This window comes from Bacillus rossius, chromosome 1 (assembly GCF_032445375.1).
Source record: "Bacillus rossius redtenbacheri isolate Brsri chromosome 1, Brsri_v3, whole genome shotgun sequence".
NCBI classification, from domain to species: Eukaryota; Metazoa; Arthropoda; class Insecta; order Phasmatodea; family Bacillidae; genus Bacillus; species Bacillus rossius.
The window spans coordinates 239640719-239664131 of record NC_086330.1 but is presented as its reverse complement, the minus strand read 5'-3'; the positions used below and the strand labels follow the sequence as shown (position 1 = coordinate 239664131).

Genomic DNA, 23413 nt, shown 5'->3' with positions numbered 1-23413 from the left:
AGCAAATTAAATTAATATATGTTTTTTGACGCCGACTCACAAAGAAGAGAAAGTTTCTCTTCCTTGCGAGGCGGCCATGTCCGGCAGTCTCGAACCACTCCGCGCCGGGAACAGACGTGTGTCCGTGGGCAGCATCCAAGTTTCTTTCATTTTATTAGTTTTTATTCTATACTAAATCTTTAAATTTAAACCTCATTAATTCATAGCTGCCCACGTCGACTCGGCGCGTATTTTACGGAACCGGGCCTATCCCGACCGTCATTCATCGTGATACCGTGCGGCAGATCGTATCACTCACGTAAGTGTTTCACCTAATTTAGGAGCCCGCTCATAGAGCCCCCCTTGCACCCGTTAACTTTCGGCGCTGGCCGTCTCCAGCGAGCATCGACCCGCGTCCCGCGAGACTGCCGCGGTAACCAATAGTGTCGCGTAGTGCTATGTTTTTTCTGTGGTAATTGTGTAACGGCTAGCCGTCGCCAAGTGTTGGTGAGAGTGTTTTGTAGCGGAACTAGATTAAAGGTAATTCTCACCAACTCGTGCATACTAATTTTCCGGAGTCTCCCGTCCTCCACACGGCCGAGCGGCCTTCACAGTCAAGGGAGAGCCATTCAGGGTAGATTCAAGCCGTGTACCTGGCGGGGCACGCGGGGGCAGAGTACCCACGACCCAACACCAACGGCCTAGCAGCCCGCTAGCCTGGCGCCCCTCCGGACAACAAGAGCACCGCGACGCCCGTAGCGCCCGTCAAGTACCCCCCGGGCCTTTCACATAGGTCGGGTGACGGCAAAGTGCCATGGCAATAAACCAGAGTGGTGCTTACCTGGCCTTTCAATCTATACCATGGCCACCACCTTCAACCTACACTACAGCCCACACCTACGCCCTGTGACTGAGCCGAGCCGCAACCAACTTCGACGACCATAGGGGGACAGGCGGACCTGGAATCACAGCACTGCACTGTTGTAAACAGTTAGTTTGGTAATTACATTTAAAATTCTGTAAATGGTTGTAAATGGTTAGCTGCATTAAAAACTCTTAATGGTGTTTCTTGTGAGAATGTTACTCAAAAATACCATTTATGCAGGAATTTTTTTTTAATGAGCACAATCTGTAGGGTCGGTATTCCAAGACAAAAAATGTTTAGTTATTTAATATGCTACACCTGTACTTTAACCATATTCCTAGTGCACGACAGGACATGGCATGTCCCTTATTTTTAGGTAATGGATTTTGGTGTCCTATCAATTGACATTCTGTTGCCCAAATTACGTGAATTCATAGAGCTCATTATTTCTTTGGCTTTGTCCAGATGGCAGATCTGCAACTGGCACAACTTGTATATATTTTAGTTCAAAAATATCGGTTAACATACCAAAAAAAATTGGTGTGCCAAATGAAACTTTATGGTAGTAAAACTATTCTGGAGTACATTTTGTATGTTTTATTGGTCACGAAAACATATAATCGCAATGTTAAAAGTACCGTACTTGAGAAAAGTAAATTACACCATTTAATTCGCTCTATAGTGCTGCTGTCTGTAGGATATTTGGTGTAGCAAAAAAAAATGGTTTGCCAAACATGCACTAGAATCATAGAAAAGAGAGACTAGAATGTACTGAAATTAGTTTTTAGCCTCGTGCAGGACACAGTTTGACGTGTCCTGGTACCAAGACTGGTGCTGGAGAGTCTGGAGGTGGGGGTGCAAACCCCCTGGGGCTGGATGTCCTCAGTCGCGACTGCCGAATAGCTCCTGGAGTCGGTCAGCGAGTCTGGCTGAGAGGGGCTGTGGCCACGGGTCCTTGGGCCGGCCGGCAGCGATGTCAGGCCGGGGTGGACGCCGAGTCAGAGAGGGAGGAATGTCGACGAGGACAAGGGGTCGGGGGATTGGGAAACAGTGGCTCGGTAGGGGGGAGGTGTTCGGGAGAGTGGGGGACAGGGGCGAAGTCAAGGGAGTGGAGGGGGCTGTATTCTGGGATCGGCGCCGCCACATCCGCAGGTCCCGAGAAATATCCCCGTCGATAGGCCGACAGCTGCTCCTTGGCTCCCTTGGATTGCTTCTTGCCAGCCCATTTGCTGGGAATGGGGAAGAGTATGGGAAGGGTCCGGAGGAGGGTCATAGAGGGGGAGTTGGTTGAGGCCCTAGAGCGAGCACCCGAAGGCTGCTCCAAGGGGGAGGTGGGGCTGCTCCAGGGGAGGGAGTCTAGATTGAGCTCCCGAGAGCTACTTCAGAGGATGGTCAGGGGGAGAGGGAGAGGGGAGTGAAAGCATTAAATTCCTCTGTTATTCTCATTGTGCCAAGTTTAATAACCAGTTACTTTAGGAGTTGCTGTATCCAGTTTAAGTTTTACCTAGCTTAAATAGAACTCCTCCATACACTGGTCCGCACACAAGAAAAATATTTAATTATTATACACATAGTACTGACACGCATTTTGCATTGTTCATTAATTAGAAAATACATATTCACTGTTATAAATGTTAATAATTCTTGATGCCATCTATGTTTGGTTGCGGCACCACTCGTCGCCTATATCCCAAGGCTGGTGTAGAGAAGCCTGTGGGATATGACTTTTCTTTGAGAGGCGGCCATGTTGGTTTCAGAGGGAGGAGGCCGAGGCCAAATGCAGGACACGGCAAGTTTATTAAAACGGTTCCTTTTTCTTAACCCAACAGAGATTTGTTTGGACACGTTCTGGAATATGGTCTGTGGTTTATTCCTTTTTTTCTCTCTTCTTTTTTTGATATTCTACTAGGGGCGCGGTTACACGGGACCCTGAACTACTTCATGTGAACAAGTTTAAGTAAACACGTTTACAAACGCGAAAGTATACGGTTACACAGTAGTTGCTTAAAAGTGTGTTCAGCTCTAATACCTATTGTCTACTGTCAACGAATGACTGTGTTGTTTATCTTCTCTATTTTGTATCCAGAAAACGCGGGATTTTCTCACTTGTTTATACAGTATTATCAGCAGAAATGGGATGTGTTTTCATATTGCTCAATATTATTTTTACAAATTGGGAATTCAAACAACATGCACAGTAAAAAAATTTTAAACTTTTTTTTTATTTTGAGAAAATTAAGGTCAGGATCAATTTTAAAAAATATATATAATTACCTGTTGATCATTTTTGTTTCATTCGGTAAATTATTACTCGAACGTGTGCCAGGAACACTTTCCATCTTGAATATCTGCAAAGGACTAATTATATTATAAACAGCCAATCAGAGGCTAATGTAGAAGATATGTCAATCTGAACTACTTTGCCAACCTGTTTAATTTAAATGGGAAATGGCCTCGAACGAAACATGCTCAGACTGTGTGTAACCACATTCAACAGCTGAACATGTTCACCTGAAGTAGTTCAGACTCCTGTGTAACCGCATCCTATAATTGCTTGGAATACAGCTCTTTGAGATGAAATTTATTATGTTTCACGGAAGTAGTATATGAATGGGCGTCCGGGCCCTGGCTTCCGGCTGTGGATTGAGATTGTCGGTCCGCCATCTTGGATTGTGACGTCACGGCGGCCATCTTGGATGGTTGTGACCATGACCTTTGACCTTGACCTTAAATTTGATCCTCAAAACTTGCCAAAATAGGGCAAAAATAGCCCAAAATTCCTCAAAAATCGCCAAAATTTCAATTTTTGTGGGAAAAAATTCTGCCAAAAAATCTCAAAAATTTTGATAAATTTAAAATTCCCGTTTTCGAAGGAAAAATTTCCCGTATCGAGGGAAAAATTCCCGTTTTTAGTCCTTAAAAATCCCAGCGACTAGAAAGTCCTAAAAGAGGCTTTAAACTCCTAAGAGATAGCCGCTTATAAGCCTCTGATGTCATCTAGGATAATAACCACCATTTTGAAAGATGACATCACCGTTGCAGTTTCCGTTACGGTCGCCATCTTTAAAATCTTTATTTATTATCCGATTTTAACAAAAAAAAATTAAATTTTATAAAAAAATTCAAATAATAAAAATTTAATAACAAATAATAAAAAACAAACATTTACGACACGGAGCTCTGAGTTATCGGTTCGAACCTGGTGAGGGCAAAAAAATAAAAATGACGACCGATCCTTCCCCCAGCGGTGGGTGCTGGCATACTGACTCCCACCACTTTTTTTCAAAGCATATATATCGCCACCTAGTATGACGTCATGTCCGCCATCTTGTCTTCGTTGCTGGAAGCCATCATCATTGTATCGTCGGCTAGAGTGCGCTGATGCCATGTTAGTTTAATACTAACCTGCTAGAGTGCAGTAATCATCTATTACTGTGACACACGCCATCTTGTCATTTCGATGCCATCTAGAAAATCCGTAATTTGAATGCTAGAAATTCGGGAAAAGTTCCAAAATTCATTTAACAAATCACTCATTAATATACATATTGATTCGACCAGTTTCAGTCCTTGGTTCGATACCAGATCGATGCAATAATGTTTAATTTTATATAAAAAAATAATTTCAATATACCATGTTCAACATTCTTAAAGAGACTTTAAAACCTCTACTACCATAATCCTATAAGCCATCAACACCACCATCTTGGAAAATTCGTAATTATATTGCTAGTGATTCGGGAAAAAGTTCAGAAATCATTAAATAAATTTCCGATCAATATACTGATTAATTAGATCGACTAAGGTCCTTGGTACAATCTAGGATGATGCAAAAAAATTAATTATAACATCAATTTAACATAATAGTAACAGGTTCGAAGAATTAAACACCGCAAGTTCTTTTACAAACATAATATTTATTACATAATTTCTATTTTACTACACGAACATTTGCGAAAGCCAGAAATCTTATAATCATTAAGTTCCGCAGCGGTGAGAAATGACTAATTCTTAGCTCCAATCGGTTTGTACTAGACAGAGTCCAGCCAGAACCTTTACAGACGTAGTCCTACTCTTCTTGACAGAGTTTCTGGATACGATTTTTAACAGTTTGCTTCACATCGTTAGAACTGTAAATTACTGCAGCCGATGTCTTGAATGCACACTTCTTCACTTTGTCATCGAACGGATATGGCTTTCCATATATACAGTCCAACCACAAGTTATATTTCAAAGGTCCGTTTGTTGCTACATCATCAGTAAGCTGATTGATTATGTTCTGTCTGATATCATCTAGAAAATTACAAATGTCTTTCGACTCACCTAACGTATTTAGATAATAATAATCTTTCAATGTTCCACGAAATGCAGAATGCACCAAGTAGAAGCCATTATCATTCACCTGTAGAGCACCGATCACTGTCTTAGGTTTAGTTCCATGTCCAGATGCCATAACAATCGGTTGCTGCGCATCTGTTCTCTTGCTTGTACGCCTACGAGTCTCCAATCTAAAGCGAGGAGTCGAAATTTCTGCAGGTAGTTCAGTAGTAGGCGCACGGACTTTACCTTTACAGTTTTTCGCATGTCGACGCAAATTATCAATTCGAGTAAACCATTCATAACACTCATCACAGCGAAACTTCGTGCTAGAACATAATCAATCAGCTTACTGACGATGTAGCAACAAACGGACCTTTGAAATATAACTTGTTGTTGGACTGTATATATGGAACGCCATATCCGTTCGATGACAAAGTGAAGAAGTGTGCATTCAAGACATCGGCAACAGTAATTTACAGTTCTAACGATGTGAAGCAAACTGTTAAAAACGGTATCCAGAAACTCTGTCAAGAAGAGGAGGACTATGTCTGTAAAGGTTCTGGCTGGACTCTGTCTAGTATAAACCGATTGGAGCTAAGAATTAGTCATTTCACACCGCTGCGGAACTAAATGATTATAAGATTGCTGGCTTTCGCAAATGTTCGTGTAGTAAAATAGAAATTATGTAATAAATATTATGTTTGTAAAAGAACTTGCGGTGTTTAATTCCTCGAACCTGTAACTATTATGTTAAATTGATGTTATAATTAATTTTTTTTGCATCATCCTAGATCGTACCAAGGACCTTAGTCGATCTTATTAATCAGTATATTGATCGGAAATTTATTTAATGATTTCTGAACTTTTTCCCGAATCACTAGCAATATAATTACGAATTTTCCAAGATGGTGGTGTTGATGGCTTATAGGATGATGGTAGTAGAGGTTTTAAAGTCTCTTTAAGAATGTTGAACATGGTATATTGAAATTATTATTTTTATATAAAATTAAACATTATTGCATAGATCTGGTATCGAACCAAGGACTGAAACTGGTCGAATCAATATGTATATTAATGAGTGATTTGTTAAATGAATTTTGGAACTTTTCCCGAATTTCTAGCATTCAAATTACGGATTTTCTAGATGGCGTCGAAATGACAAGATGGCGGGTGTCACAGTAATAGATGATTACTGCACTCTAGCAGGTAATAATTAAACTAACATGGCATCAGCGCACTCTAGCCGACGATACAATGATGATGGCTTCCAGCAACGAAGACAAGATGGCGGACATGACGTCATACTAGGTGGCGATATATATGCTTTGAAAAAAAGTGGTGGGAGTCAGTATGCCAGCACCTACCGCTGGGGGAAGGATCGGTCGTCATTTTTATTTTTTTGCCCTCACGGGGTTAGAACCAAGGACTCCGAGCTCCGTGTCGTAAATGTTTGTATTTATTATTTTTTATTAAATTTTTGTTATTTGTATTTTTTTATAAATTTTAATTTTTTTCTGTTAAAATCGGATAATAAATAAAGATTTTAAAGATGGCGACCGTAACGGAAACTGCAACGGTGACGTCATCTTTCAAAATGGTGGTCATAATCCTAGATGACGTCAAAGGCTTATAAGCGGCTATCTCTTAGGAGTTTGAGCCTCTTTTAGGACTTATAGTCGCTGGGATTTTTAAGGACTAATAACGGGAATTTTTCCCTCGAAACGGGAAATTTTTCCTTCGAAAACGGGAATTTTAAATTTATAAAAATGTTTGGGATTTTTTGGCAGAATTTTTTTTCCACAAAAATTGAAATTTTGGCGATTTTTGAGGAATTTTGGGCAATTTTTGCCCAATTTTTGCAAGTTTTGAGGATCAAATTCAAGGTCAAGGTCAAAGGTCAAGGTCACAACCATCCAAGATGGCCGCCGTGACGTCACAATCCAAGATGGCGGACCGACAATCTCAACCCACAGCCGGAAGCCAGGGCCTGGACGCCCATTCATATACTACTCACGGAAATATTTATGAATTAAATTGCTTGAAAAAATATTCAGGTGTCATTTTTAAAGTTGTATGATTTTTGTACTTTTGTTTAAAATTAGAGCACTTTTCATGATCTTTAAGTCATTATAATTTTGCAGATTGCAAAAACTTGATTTGATTGTATTTATAGTTTTTTTTTTTCAAAGATATGTATTTAGTGTAAATTCTTTACGATAAGACATCTATATTCCATACTACGTTAAATAATCTGCATTTGGTTCACCTATTTCAATACACAAGAATTTGAATTTTGCGGCCTTTCTTTAGGACAAGCCGCAAGGGTCGGTGGAGTGGCGTGTCGCCAGCGTTCTACATGCTCAAAGGTTTTTGTTTCCAATTTTGTTTTACTACAATTTTTGTTTAAACTCTATGGTATTTTCGTGAATGTGTTTGGGTTTAAAAATGAATTTAATGTGTAATCATATAGGTTCCTGGATTGAAAATGAAACTTTCTTAATTTTTGAATAATTAACTTATTTATTGTGTGAACTGAGGAAAGGTCATGAAAGGTAACGTTCATTAATTTAAAAATATTTGAAGTTCTGAAACGTTACGTTCTACAGAAACCCTTTTTTGGCATTACCCTACAACTCATTTTACTTAATGATTATTTAAAATGACATTGTGACACTTCAAGTAGCTACCAGAGTCTACCATTTTAATTACTGGTTAGGTTAGGTATATGTATTACATTTTCTGTGTTGTAAAAATGGTGTTTGGGTTAGTTGTATTTTGTAACAACTAAATACTGGTATCAAAATTTTGATAACACATCTCACATTTTACATTTAATTAAATACTGGTATTTCTAAATAGAGTAGACCTGGTGGGACTATACTCTACTTCATGACTGAGGATAAGTTAGATTCGAATCTGAGATTCAAATTTGAAAAATTACCGGATCATCAAGAAAAAATGTTTGTACATTTTTTACACATTAATCTATTTAAATACTGGCATCACTAAATAGAGTACATCGGGTGGGACTGTACTCTACTACACAATATTAAGAAAACACTTTTTCTACATTTTTCCAGGGACCGGAAAGTTACTTTTAAAAAGTAACTCGGTTACAGTTACAAATACTCCATTGGAAATGTAACCCTGTTACAACTACAAGTTATACTACTGAAAATAAACCAGTTACAGTTCTGAGAAAAGTAACTGTAAGTTACTTTAACAGTTACTTTGTGAAAAACTAAAAATGTGATACGTAATATTGTTATAATTAAAAGCTAATAAAACATATTGTATTTAGTAAAGATATAGGTTTATTTAAACTGAAAATTTTTAAATAGGTCTTAAATTACATTGAGTAATAAGTTCACACTACAAAATTGTTCGCAGCACCACACAACAAGCACTTCACAATAAGGTTATTTTTATCACTCGACCGAACTTCGAAAAAATTAGAATATGAAGGCCACGGCAAGGAAAATTCTGGGCTGCTTTCTCGGCTTCTCGCTTCATTAGATTCTGTCATTGCTTTCGCTCATGTGCACAGGTAGGTTAATTAATTAAACAGCACAGCAGTAAACCCGCATGCCGCAAATATTAAATAAATGACAATCAAAATACGAGCGCATGCTAGCCAACAGCAGTTTTACAAGTACAAGCAATACCATCGCAAATAATATGCTCGTCGGAATTTTCGTTCTGGGATTGAAAAAATCAACAAAACGTTGTTCGTTCAATAAGAATTAATTTAAAAAATGTAACGCAAGAAGTAACGACAATTATCGTTACTTTAAGGCAGAAAAATGTAATTCAGTTACAGTTACAGTTACTGAAAACTTAATATATTGCGTTACCACGATCATTACCATAAAAAGTAACTGTCACAAATAACGTCGTTACTAGTAGCGCGTTACTTCCAGTCCCTGCATTTTTCACAAATTAACAACTAGTGTCGTCAAATAGAGTACATCTGGTGAGACTGCCCTCTGCTTCACGATTCAAATAAAGATTTTCTACATATTGCATATGATTGTCATTTTAAATACCTGTGTCACTAAATACATTATAGAATGAGGACTGTAGTTCACTTGTGATATCTACAAATATAGTGTATGGATATTTCAAATTATTATTTATGTACCATGATTTCAAATCATTGTCAACATAGTCAAACTTCACTCCACCTCACTGTACCCAAACAATTATTATATGGATATTTCAAATTATTTATAATTTATTTGCCAGTATCGTGAAATAGACAACAGCGGGTGGGACTATAATTTACTTCACGACACCGAAAATTTATCTCAGATTTATTATTCTTTTTTTTCTGCTATTTGTAACACCTTTCAAATTTCAGGCATCAGAGTGAGTCTCTTTTCTAGCTAAAAGTATCTTTTTTAAAAAAAAGCCTCTATCAGTCTCTATTTTTCTGAAATCAGTCTACACTGTCTCTTTTTTGTTCTTAAACTGAAGAATTTTTAAAATATTCATAAATTTGCTCATTACTAATTTGCAAAATACTACATTACTGCAGAATGCAGAGCATGCTTGACCTTTCATACCAATAACTGTATGGAAATCAATATAAATCTAAATAAATTTGTTTGTATCAAGTGACATTACAGAGAAATTGCATTTATTGTAATATAGTTTACCCTCTGGTTGAGGTCCTGGCTGTGGTATTAATTATTAGCAGGCAGTGTATCTCACATGGCATAATGTGTTGGAGGGATTATAAGTCTGGTTAGAGAAGATCCCTTCTAACCAGTGATGGTAACAGTTGATGGAGATAGGCATTAACTGACCTTAAGCACGATTTTTCTCTCTTACTGTAAGTTTATAACTACAGTGGAACCCCTGAATTAAACTTTTCGAGGGGAAAACTGAAAACCGTGTAATTGAGGGGAAAGTAAAATTTTACAAAAAACTACATGGAGTTATTCTTCAAGTCAACGCTTGCTGTAATAACAATTTTCAATTTTTTACAGCATTAACTATATTATTTTTGTTTTAACTTTAGTAGTTAATGTCAACCTCAAAACTTGATTAAAAATAGTTATAGGCCTAACATTTAACAACTTGATATTTTGAATTTACTTTAAGCAGCAGCAATAACACAAACAAATGGGATGAAATTAACAATGCAGCAGCAATAACACAAACAAATGGGATGAAATTAATATATTTAATGTAGACACAGGAATATCCATTGTTGTAAGTATTTGAAATATTTTTTACATGATCTTTATTTTTTGTATGTTCCCGTTCCATTTTCTTAGTGCTTGTGAAATTAAGATTAATAATAATGTTTCTTCGGATGGGCCAGGGAGGGGGGAGGGCAGCCAATCCCCATCCAAAGCCAAAAATGAAATGTTCAATGAAATGAATGAAAATCAAAGCTTAAACTCCACAAAAAAATATTTGTAATTATTTTAAAATAAAATATATTTTTAGTGTTTATTAAATTAATAAATTATCTGACATCTATTTTTTTAAAGTGCATGTACATTATTTCTAGTCTTAACCGGCAAATTGGTAGGGGTAGGTATATAAAGAAGTCTTCTCTTAGCATTTTCAATTTTTGTCGTTCTTGATGATTGAGGCTTGATTTTTAAAGTATATTTTATAGAGATTTGATGGTCTACAAAGTCTACTTTTTTAAAGATTTAGTCTACATTTTACCTTTTTTTAAAGCCAAGGGCCACTCCTATCCCTGAAATTTGCAATCTGTTTACATTCTCTTTTCATAATGAAACTTTTTAATTTATATTTCTTCCCTTTTTCCACATCACATACAAAAAAAATTTTCTTTACGTTGACTTTTTTACACATATGCACACATCACATTAACGCTAATTGCAACAGTCCATTACTCATGCACCTGTCAAATTAATTCATTAACTCTTTTTCTAAACTTCCACCGATAATATTATCATATTACCCAAAAAAAAAATCATCCTTGTGATAAAAATACAAATATCTTTCTTTGAAAATAAATATACAAATGTTTCTTTTGATACTTGTTTTAATCACTTCCTTTGGGTTTGACGTCCCTCAGCCTATGGTCCCTAATTTCCTGAGGTGAACTGTCCAGATTTGCCCATGTAGCTCTCGTCGGTGAGGAAGTGAGTTCAGGCCTACGTGGCCGGTACCGGAAAATACGGGACCTGGAGGGAACGTTACGTAGATAGGAGGAACGGTAGTTGGTAACAAGGATAACACGACGGTGTACGTTTTCACGAGCCCTTTTTTATTCCGTAAAGAATCCTGCCGCAGCCTGGCCGGCACGTTGCGGAATGGGCGTCCTCCCCGCCTCAACCCGGACTCCCGGAAATAAGTCTTGGCCACAAGATGCTACCCGAAATGCCAGAGTAGGTAACTCCGTAGCGAATCGTACCGGTTACGAAAGTTCAGCAGTGCTTCGCAGCACGTACGCGACCCGTCACATAAGCGGCAAAGGTCCAGTAAATACACGTGATGACCGAGAGAGTTCGGCGGTTCGAAGAGGCACATACACGGCCTATGACGTATGCAATCAAAGTCCCGAAACGATACGTAAAGACTGAGAAAAGTCCAGCGGTACAACGAATACTGATATAGAGCAGCTCGGCTGCAGAGGCAGTCCCATGACGTTATCACTGACTGCGAACTCAGAGTTAAAAAACGCGTTAGATACCTTTAATTTAGAACCGCTTTTGAGAATGTGAATTACCCTTGCTATTTTCCATTTGGTGGGAAACGTTTGACTTTTCAAACTTACGTTAAATAAATGTTTAAGAAGTGGTGTTAATATATATGAACAGCCTTTAAGAACAAAGTTAGGTATTCCATCAGGATCACATGACATAGAAGATTTTAGGGATTTAATACCCCAAAGCACAAGACTTTCAGAAATAACTGGGACCAAAATGGTATCATGGTTTGACGTTGATACATTAACATTATGATTGTGATTAGTAGATGAATATACATTAGAAAAATATTCAGCAAAGGTATTAGATAGCAAAACAGGGTCAGAAGACACAACATCATTAACCTTGAGAGAATACTCTTCACGGTAACCATTTCTCATTATTTTTACATAGCGCCAGAACTTTTTAGGGTAAGACGTTACTTTGTTTTTAATATGTCGAATCCAATTGATTTTGTCACGTTTGTTTGGATATTTAACTTGCTTCCTGTAGAATGAAAATTGGGAATAGTAGATAATGTTTCTTTTCTGTAATTTATGGAAGTGTTTTTTTAGCTTTTAGATTAAATATTAATTCACTAGAGAACCAGCAAGGGTATTTAGTAGATTTTTTTAGAAATAACAAGAATAAATTCATTCATACTGTTACATATGCAGTAAGAGAGTTGATCCACTATAAATTAACATCTGTAGATTTATAGAATAAAGACCAATCAAAATTTTTTATGGAACTAAAGAGACCAAGATAATCCCCATTTTTATAATTTTTGAAATTAGTCGAAGAATTAGACTTATATGGTAAAGAGTCTAAAATTAATTTTATAAATAATGCTGGATGATATAAGTCTTCTTTTACGAGTGGATCAGTTGCTTGAGACACTTCACAGATTGATGAGTTAGAAAAAATTAAATCTAAAAGATTAGGGGGAGGCTGAGTGTTGTACTGTATAAGGCAGAAGCTAGAAGCGAAATTGAGAAGACTCTGTGCCTTACGATTAGTGTTCACTTGTAAGTTATAATTGGACCAGTCGATACCAGGAACGTTGAAGTCACCAAGGATCAGTATTTCATCTTGAAGGGACGAAAGTTTGTCTTCAAGATATTCAAAATACGATAAATACGTAGTTAACGATGTGTTAGGCGGTAAGTAGATAGTACCAATAATAACTTGTTTAGATGAATTACTTTTAATTTTAATCCATACGGCTTCCACACCAGGATAATCAAGTGTATTAATTCGCTCAACTGAAGCAAATTTAAGTTTATTTACCGCTATTAGAACACCACCACGTTTTTTCAATGTCAATAGAGAATCTCTATCCTTTCTAAATATGATATTTGTCCGAGAAATAATGTGAATTTATACTCGTTTCGTGAAACCAGGTTTCAGTTAAACAAAATATATTATAATCAGAAGTAAGAAGGTTGTCAGAAAAGACTGTTGATTTGGTTCTTAGTCCTCTGACATTTTGATAAAAAATGACACACTCCTTAGAAACTGAATGCAGGAGAAATATTATGGTAGAGGTGTTCCTCCAGACACCCGGGATGAATTAGAAGTTGATGTAGATAAGGTAGATGTGGATGCAGGCACAAACACAATTAAGGGCTGCGGGCTGGATTTACTGACTTCAGTCGGATTCGTTGATTCAGAGACATTAATTATTTGATCTGGGTGCAACTTCCCGTAGAAAGGGCTAATTAAGCACCCACTTGGTCAAAAAACGATGTTATTTATCCTTCTCCAATACAGAAATATGAAAGGATGCATAGGAATTAAATTTTGTTCTTAGTTTGGTTACCTACCTTCACTTGGGATAGATTAAGTTCATTGGAAATGTAATCGGTAATTTCCTGTTCATTCACAGATGGATCAAACCTTGTAACAAATAATGCTTTTGTTCTTCTGAATGTTGGTTTAGATACAGTTTTAAGTGTAGAAACATTCCTTATCCCCACTTGTGTCGGCGTTTTCTTCCGGTCGTGATCTTGTTTACCGACGGTGTTCCCGTTAGCCTTGCGCCTATGTTGCATCACTGTAAAGCCGTCATTGTCCACAGGCGGCATGTTTTTGCTAGACCCCGTGACGTCACGAGAATCCCGCTGAGTTGAAAGTAGGTCACTGTTCTGGCTGGACTGGCTGCGGTCACCCGAAAGAACCGGGATTTCCACACAGGCAGCTTTCTTGCTGTTGGAAGAATTTATGAGTGCTCGACTATATGATTTTTCCATATCATTTTTAAGAGTCAATTTTTGATTAATCTGAGAAAGCTCATTTTTGATCTCGGCTGTTTCAGCACGCAAATCCATCAGTAGGGTCTTCAGTACTTGGTTTTCACTTCTGAGCTCATCTACTTTAATACAAAGTGATTTAACAATAGTACATAAATCATCCATATTGCAGGTGGTTGTTTGAAGTTCACAATGAAGTCCTTTCGAGAGTAGTTCAAGGCTTCCCGTTGATTTTAGTTCAGAATCCTTTTGTCCCGTCTTCTTAGGAGATCTAAACATGTTGATTTCTTGACTTGAAATCAATGCGCGATCTTCATTATAGGGCAATGGGAACCCCTGGAAATCAGGTTGTTCAATAATCGAAGAATTAATGATGAAAAGAAATCACTACCGGCACATATCACGTCTGAATGAACATAAAGCCGCCAATGCGCGTGCACACGTCTGTCTGCTCTGAACACCGGGCTGCAACTCAGTCATTATTATAAACTATTTAGTAATGTAAACAGCATATACACTTACATGTGAATTATAATGTTTACGAACTTACTTCTCTCACAATGCAGATATTGAAATGTTTGTTTTAAAAATTAGCATATTTAATTAAACATTAAAATACAGTTTTCTCACAATCATAGTTTTGTGACTTATCACACTTTACACACCCACCACATAAATGTTAACTATGAGTCTAAAGTCTAAAATTGCCTTTAACTGGTGCTCTTAACTTGGTTTGTGATTTCAATGACAGATTGCAGTATCTTCAAGACAAAAAATTTCACTTATTCTGCAGTTTGAATATAGTCTAGTATTTGAGAATGCTGAATAACTGAAGGAAAACCAGAGTAAACTTTTTTTAATATTATGAAATCTATATTTTATTATGCAATGAACTACCTGGGCAAGAAAAATTATTCTCAGAAAGCCCAAAACTATACCAGAATTACTGATGAACATGAATTAGCACAATAATTAAAAATATATTTTTTCAACACATGACATTTTAATTTCCCAATTGGTTATCTCAGTTATTTATTTACTGTTAACATAAAACTCTTATCATCTAAAACCACTTAAGTTTCAAAACTTGGACTGAAATGTCTTATTGCAATTTGTATCTATTCAATCACACAAAATCTTGGAACACAAAGTTATAATTAAAATTATGTTATAAAATTATATAAATTATAATTAAAATTATATATTATAAAATTAAGCTCAATCACCAGGTTTATGGCAAAACATGGATCATCAGTTATCCAGGGATACCTCTGGCAATGCAAAACAGTGAAATCGTGAATCTAAAGTTAAGGGAAAACTCTGAATTCATCCAGTTAAAATGATTGTAATGACGAAACCAATTGGAAAACTGTTAATGGATTCCACACACATTCTCAATAGTATCAACACAGTACATAGGCCCTGCCAGTTTCAATCAACACTTCCTATTTTAGAGACTTTCATCATATTGGCAGGTCTTAATCTTCTATCAAGTCTATGATCGTTCTTTCAGTACTCACCTAGAAGATTCAGGACGTAGAAGTAGACAGCAAATTGTAGTATTCACGGAACAGTGACTGTTTCAATCAGATGTAAACGTGGGCTTCATCTTGGATGTAGCAGACAAGATGAAAACATTGATGGGTGGACTCAACGTAATCATATCTTCAGGGTGATGTAAAGTTATTGTCCTGTAGTCGACTCTGTTTGCATCACACACTTTTAGATGAGTTCTTTCAAATAGTAATTTTTGCAGACTTCTCACAACAAAGTTGTAGGCCTATTCTTATGGTTTAGCCTGGTCATAACTTTACATGATGAAATCAATGTCCACATTGAACAAATAATTAACTTGGTGATGAATAACTAAAATTTCAATTCTAGTTCAGGATATCTCATAAAAAAAATTATTATCACGTATTAAATAGTCCTTAAAATGTGAAACTCAATATAATTTTTCCAAAGTAAAGATTCCAAAAATTTGGAAATTGTTGACACACCACTGTTCTTTGTGAAGGTTCGAACTAGACTAAAAGCTTTCAAACAAACGCTATCATATATATATATATATATATATATATATATATATATATATATATATATATAAAACTCTTCCTGGTATGTACTGGCCAATTAACACAGTTCTTACAAATTTACCATTACATATTATTTTACTAGCTGCAATACCTGGCGTTGCCCGGGCTGAACACAGGGTGAGGGGGACCTTTTTCGAAATCAGATGTAGTTAGTAATATTGTCTTCTTAATTTGAATGTCAAGTGTGCAAAATAATTTATATCACTTTCAGATCCCGACAGACGTTCTGCCAGTGTATAGTTATTTACCAGTATATATCTAAAAATTGGTGGTCTGAATGTTATATAGACTAGATAAAGTACTATAGAAAAAAGCTGAAAAATAAGAGATTAGTAATATTGAAAAGATTCCATTATCTAGCTAATGCTCAGCATGCATTGCAATGCCTCATTCAGTTTTGTTTTGTAATATGTTTGAAGTAGTTAAACATATACAAATCATCTATTTATCTCTATCTACATATATATATATATCTATGTATCTATCTATATTTATCTTTCGAAAGAGAACAGATATATTTGAAATTTCTGAAATTTTTGAAATTTTGGGGGTTTGTCCCTAGAGGAGGGGGTATGTTGAGGACCCTGAATGGCTTGGAAACACTCAAAATCTAAAGAAAATAGATTTTTGAAATATTTGAAACCTTGAAATTTTGGGACTTTGACTCCTTGTGGGGGGAGGTTAGTTTGAGGACCCCGAATGGCTAGGAAACACTCCAAATCCAAAAAAAGTATAAATTTTGTGTTTTTGCAGTTTCCTCCCCCCCCCCCCCCCCCTTCCTCCAATTTTTATGGAGAAGACGTCTTTGGGTAAATTTTCCACCATGCCCCGGACACTTTAGTTCATAATGACTTAATTTTAATACAATTTCCTCCAATTTTTCGAAATGTTGGGGCATTCACTTTTGGGGAAGGGGGGGGGGGGGGTGGAGTTTCAGGACCTCGAATGGTTCTGAACTCTCCATCTCGAAAGAATAGATATTTGAAATTCCTGAAATTTTTGAAATTTTGGTGCTTTGTCCCCAGAGGGGGAGGGTTGATTATGAGGACCCTGAATGGCTGGGGAACACTAAAAATAGAAAGAGACTGATTTTTGAAAATTTCTAAATTTTGAGGCTTTGACCCCTGAGGGGGGAAGGTGATGTTGAGGACCCCGAATGGCTCGTAAACACTCCAAATCGAAAGAGAATATATTTTTGAAATTTTGGGAAATTTTTGAATTATTGGGTCTTTGACCCCTTGTGGGGGGAGAGTAGTTTGAGGACCCCGAATGGCTTGGAAAAACTCCAAATAGTAAATACGTATACTTAAATTTAAGAAATTTTTGAAATTGTTCAAAATTTTGGCATTTGATTTGATGGGGTAGTTGACTTTGGGTAAAAGTTCCACCATGCCCCGGACACTTTAGTTCATAATGACTTAATTTTGATACAATTTCCTCCAATTTTTCGAAATTTTGGGGCTTTCACTTTTGAGGAATAAGGGAGGGCGGGGGGGGGGGGGGGGTGGAGGTTCAGGACCTCGAATGTTTCGGAACACTCCATTTAAAAGAATAGATATTTGAAATTCCTGAAATTTTAGAAATTTTGGGGCTTTGTCCCCAGATGGTGCTAGGGGGGGTGGGGGTTCAACAACCCTGAATGGTTAGAAAACAATTAAAATCAAAAGAGAAAGATTTTAAAATTTTTTTAAACTTTTGAAATTTTGGGGCTTTGACCTTAGGGGGGGGGGGGTGATTTTGAGCACCCTAAATGGTTCGGAAACACTCCAAATCGAAAGAGATATGAAGGAATATAAGAATGTAGGCATTTACTGTACTCCTATCTACCATAATAACAATATTGACAAATAGAAAAACTTATTACCTACCTATGAATAATTTTCTAAATAAATTAATAAATAACTCAATGTTTTAGAATTTACATACATACATAATATTAAACTTCAAACTATCCACACACAAAACTAAGGATGTTTTTGTAACTATTTTTTATTTAAGTAATAATGTTAATAACATTTGTAGGATTTGTTTATATGTAAAACTGTGGTGGCCATATTCCGCTTATCCAAAGGAGTATAGAAATTAATAATGATTTCACTCCCTGTACACACCACTAATCTTTGAATTAAGTGAAAAAAAAAAAACATAGTCCAAATGAAACAAAAAATATAAATAACGACCAATTTGACAAAAAAATTTGTACTTCTTGAATGACAATGTTAACATCCACCTGAAATTTAATAGATGTTAAGTAGGTAGGTAAGAATATATATATAAAATATTAAATGAAATTAAAACATACATAAATAAAATAATCTCACACTCAACCAAACATAATGTTTAATATGAAATAAAGGAAGAAGCCAATTACACGCAACTACTCTAAATAATAAAAAAAATCAACCTACCTGAAATACTAAAATTCAAATTTTTCAACAATATATTACATAATTGACAAATATTTCTGGTCTTTGGTCTCGGCAGCCATAAGAGACGCTTGACGCTCAGCAGATAAATTATAAACACTAAACCAAAATCCTTGCAAATAAGTAGGTACTGTAAAAAAATAACAATATTGACAAATAGAAAAAAAATAGTAGGCCCTACCAACCTATGAATAAATTTCGAAGAAATTTATAAGTTTAAGAATTTATGTACCTACATAATATCAATCTTGAAACTATCCACACAATAAAAACCTAAGAATGTTAGTGAAACTAATTTTTTTTATTTGTCATAATACCTAAAAAAAATTATGTTTCCAAAATGAAACAGAAAGTATAAATAATGACCAATTTGACAAAAATTTGTATTTCTCGAATGACATTGAAAACATACACGTGAAATTTAAAAGAATTATGGGTGCCCTAGGTAGGGAGAAAATATATATAGAAGAAATTAAATTAAAAAAAAATATATATATAAATTAATTTACCTTGCGATCAACCAAACAAAATGTAACAATAGAAAATTACGTATTTTTAGAGGTAATTTACAAAACTCCACTGGAACCGTACATAAAAATGAGCCTATGTCACTCTCCAGCCCATACATTATCTCTATGCAAAATTTCATGGCGTAGCAAACAAACACTCGCTTTTATAATATTAGTTAGGATGTGCAAACTATAAAACGATTAATAAAAAACTAACAGTGACATCTACTGGTGTATTGAAGTACTATGATGCTGAGCTTTAATTTTTCTTACTCTCTACTCAATTCCTTACAATAGCAAAACGTAACGTAATGGCTTGAAAGCTATTGCTCGGCAGACATAGAGAAATGACTCTAACAGTTTGTATATCTATGACACACATTACATAAAATAAATATATTTTTTTTAACCCGCTTAAATATGATTTTTTTAGACAAAAGATAGTCTATGTCCATCCCCAGGATATAATCTATCTCCTTGCCAAATTTCATTACGATCCGTTCAGCTGTTCAGCCGGGAAAAGGTAACAAACAGACATACATACAGACAGACAGAGTTACTTTTGAATTTATAATATTAGTATTGATTACAAAGTTATAGATCAAAATTCACTTTCAATCAGTATCAAATTTTGATAATCTATAAGGAGTATTCTGCTAATGTTATTCAGTGATTAAATTAAAATTCATAAAATATAAATTCCCAAATTACAAAGACTTTTAATTGGCTAATAAACAAAACTTGGAAAATAAAATATAAATTATCCAACTGAGAAGTTAGTCAAACAGTAATGAAACAAAAACTCAGAGGTTACACTCAGAGTTGTAATAGTAATGTGAAAATATGGTAAAATATTGAATTAGCAATTTCTCCATTATTTAAAGAAGAAGAACTAATTCTTATAGTGCATGTAGCAAACAGGTTTTCTTCTGTCCTAAAGTCTAGAGAGTATGGGTTCTTTTTTTTTCATGTGGCAGATGTGCTGAAGGCTCCAATGACATTCCATCAAGAAGTGAGTTCCGACGTGAAGGTGGGAACTCGTGTGGCTTGTGATGGCAACTGCGGCACCGTCAAGTACATTGGCTCTGTGTCGCCCTTCGAAGGCATCTGGTTCGGAGTTGAGTGGGACAATCCTGCTCGTGGGAAACACGATGGCAGTTACGACAAAGTCAGATACTTCCAGACGAGGTACCATTGGTCATTTTCAATTACTATTAGGTCTAGAAGTGGCAAAGTAGCTTTACCCATTTATTTGATCAAACTAATAACTTATTTTTTTATTCTGCCTCCATTGCTATCTTAACATGCATTACTCTGTACTCTTAACAATATTAATGATATATTTTATTAATAATATATTGGTTAATAATTTTAATGACTTAGATAAATATGATAATCTTTTTGACAGCAAAATAGACATGAAAAAGTCGTGTGCTAGTTTATAGTAATAACATTTTTCAATTAAGCTTTGTCTATTTTATATATATATATATATATAGTAAATACATATATACAGTATAAACTCTATATAACGACACTTAACGGACTGGGAATTTTTTGGCGTTATAGAGAGTGGTCGTTAAATGGAGAGAAATAAAATATATCATTTTACTATTCTATAATATGTATTTACTAATATAGTACACATTTTATGTACAAACATTAATATTCATACATACCATAGTTGGTATGGTGACGTTGCTTGAATTTCCCGAGCTATCCTTCTGATACTTTGAAAGCAGTTAATCTTAGTTCTTGGGCAAATTTTTCCGCCTTAGCTTTCATTTTCGGCCCTGAGACAGTCATATTATTCTGGCGTTGTCTATATTACTATGATAGCATCACTTGATCCAGATCTTCGTACTCATATTTCTTTAATTTCTTAGCAGATTTTCCATCCTCCTCTGCTTGCAGAAGTTTTTCTTTGTTTTTCCATATTATAGACATGGTAAAGCGGCTAAATCCAAAGCGTCTTCTAACATCACTGATATTTTCTCCCGCTTCTATTGAGCGTATTAATAAAAAAATTTTGTCAATACACAAAGATTTTCGTTTACTCGCCATGTTTACAGTTTTGTAAGCAACTGCGATAATGATAACATGTAACAACTTGACAAAAGTCTAGTGACCAAGGTAAACATGTGCAAAAGACAAAATTTCTTATAATCTCCGGTACGTCAGTCGAAGTAAACACGTGCTCGATAATACAACAAAAAAAAACAGCAAACAAAAGAATGTATACAGCTGTATTTCTTATCAACTTCGGCAACTTAAAAAGTACTGCTTAATGACTTATAATGCCGTATTGTTGTTAGAGTGAGCGTGATGCTATATAGAGTCTATTTTTGTATAGAAAACAAGGTTAACCAACCAAAGTAAAGCAATTTCTACGTTTTAAGGAGTTTGTCGTTAAATCGAGTGACATGATAAAGAGTTTACACTGTAGATAGTAAATATATATATATATATACACACACAGACACAGTCACAGTCACACGGACACACAGACACAGACACACAGACACACAGACACACAGACACACAGACACACAGACATACAGAGACAGACACACAGGGACAGACACACAGAGCAGACACATGCAGAGAGACACACAGACACAGACAGAAAAAGACACACATACACACACAGAGACAGACATACACACACAGACACACACACAGACACATACACACACAGACAGACATACAGACATACAGAGACAGAGATACAGAGACAGAGAGAGACAGAGACACAGACACAGAGACACACACACACACAGATATATATTATAAATACATGTTTACATTTTACATCCATTTGTATTAAATATTAACCTTTTTTGATATTTTTTTTTTTTAATATTATTTTTTCCTAATCCTCGTTGATTTTTCACTACATTAATGTACTTTATAATGTATATTATTTTCTGATGTTATGTTAGTTGTTGATATTTGTTACTGTAATTGTCTGTTCTGGTCTTTGAATATTCTGTACTTGGTGTCTTTTTTTTTTGTGTGTGTTTATAGTCCCTGTGAATATGGAGTGCCTGCAGTGTCACTTGGCTATCTGCTGGTAGTGCCTCCCTGTTATAGGACTCTCCTTGCTCTTAGTGCCTACATGGGTCTGAGATTGCATGCCTGCAGGGACTACAATGGCCTGTGTACCGTTTTTGTATGTCATGTCTACCTTAAAGGTTTCGTAACTGTTGGTGGGCATGTTACAAATTTAATTAAATAAAATAGACAAAAAAAACTTTTATGTGATAAGTGTTTTTCCTAGTATCAGTTCTGACCTTTTGTTACAGTAATGTTTACCCTAAACATAGATGTTTGACATCAGTGTAGAAATATTAGTCTTGCAACTTTAATTATTGGTAGCACCCTTTAAAGGAATTTGAACAGAAATAAGTAATACATATATTTAACTGTATGGATAGTTATTGAAGATATTTTTTGAAGGTTGGTTGTTGGTTAAATGTCTGCTCATAAAAATATCTCTTTGAGAAAAATGTTGATTTGTTTTCATTTGGAGAATGACTTTTCTTGTGTTATTTTAAATACAGTATTTTTTCCCCCTTTAAGGCATCCAACTTCTGGTTCCTTTGTGAGGCCGCACAAGGTATCTCTGGGCCAGCCGATCACATGTGCGATCATCGAGCGTTATGGCGCTGTGGAAGGCGACATGGCCGGGGTCAACAAGGATAACTTAGAGTCACTGAAACACGAAATCAAAGCTCGCTTCATTGAAATGGTTGGTTTTGATAAAGTGAACAAGCAGCAGAGGTCAGTGTCTTTCACTACAATTATTATTGAAATAATAAAATTATGTTAGTAAAATAGTGGTTTTACCCTGTGTTCTAATCACATCTTTTATTGAAAGCAGTTTGGTTTGTGAGTTATTGGAGTTGAACTACTGACATTTAGAGGTGATAGTTTTCTTGAAAAGATTTTTGAGAAAATTTTCTGTGAAAAGGGAAAATTTCTCAAGTTATTCTTTTACAGAAAAACAGTAAATTTTATCATCCATATTATACAAATATAACCAAATAACAAAATTTTAAGCTAATAGGTAGTAAAGAAAAACAAACTGTGCTATACATAGGAGCGTACTCCACAGTTCTGTACCTACTTTCTAACTTACATAATTTTTTACCTGTACTGTAATATAATGGTAATGGTACAAGAATTGAAGAATCAGTACTAAATGCTATACGCACATACATACATATAAAGAATGTACTATTATATTAATTAGTATATCAAACCATCTTAAATTATATGAATCTAGTTGG

At 35.6% G+C, this 23413-nt stretch overlaps 1 protein-coding gene across 2 annotated transcripts in view; it reads left to right on the top strand.

The window, feature by feature from the left end:
* Positions 1–7128: 7128 nt before the first annotated feature.
* LOC134527399 (tubulin-specific chaperone E) overlaps positions 7129–23413 on the top strand; it is a 137452-nt gene continuing 121167 nt past the window's right edge. Inside the window, exons 1-3 of one of the 2 annotated variants that reach the window (XM_063360063.1) lie at positions 7129–7530; positions 20099–20309; positions 22704–22904. In XM_063360063.1, the coding sequence (XP_063216133.1) occupies positions 7521–7530; positions 20099–20309; positions 22704–22904 (422 nt within the window). In that variant the 5' untranslated portion in view covers positions 7129–7520. Of the gene's footprint in view, positions 7717–20098; positions 20310–22703; positions 22905–23413 lie in introns of both variants that reach the window. The other variant, XM_063360064.1, reaches the window with a different exon arrangement.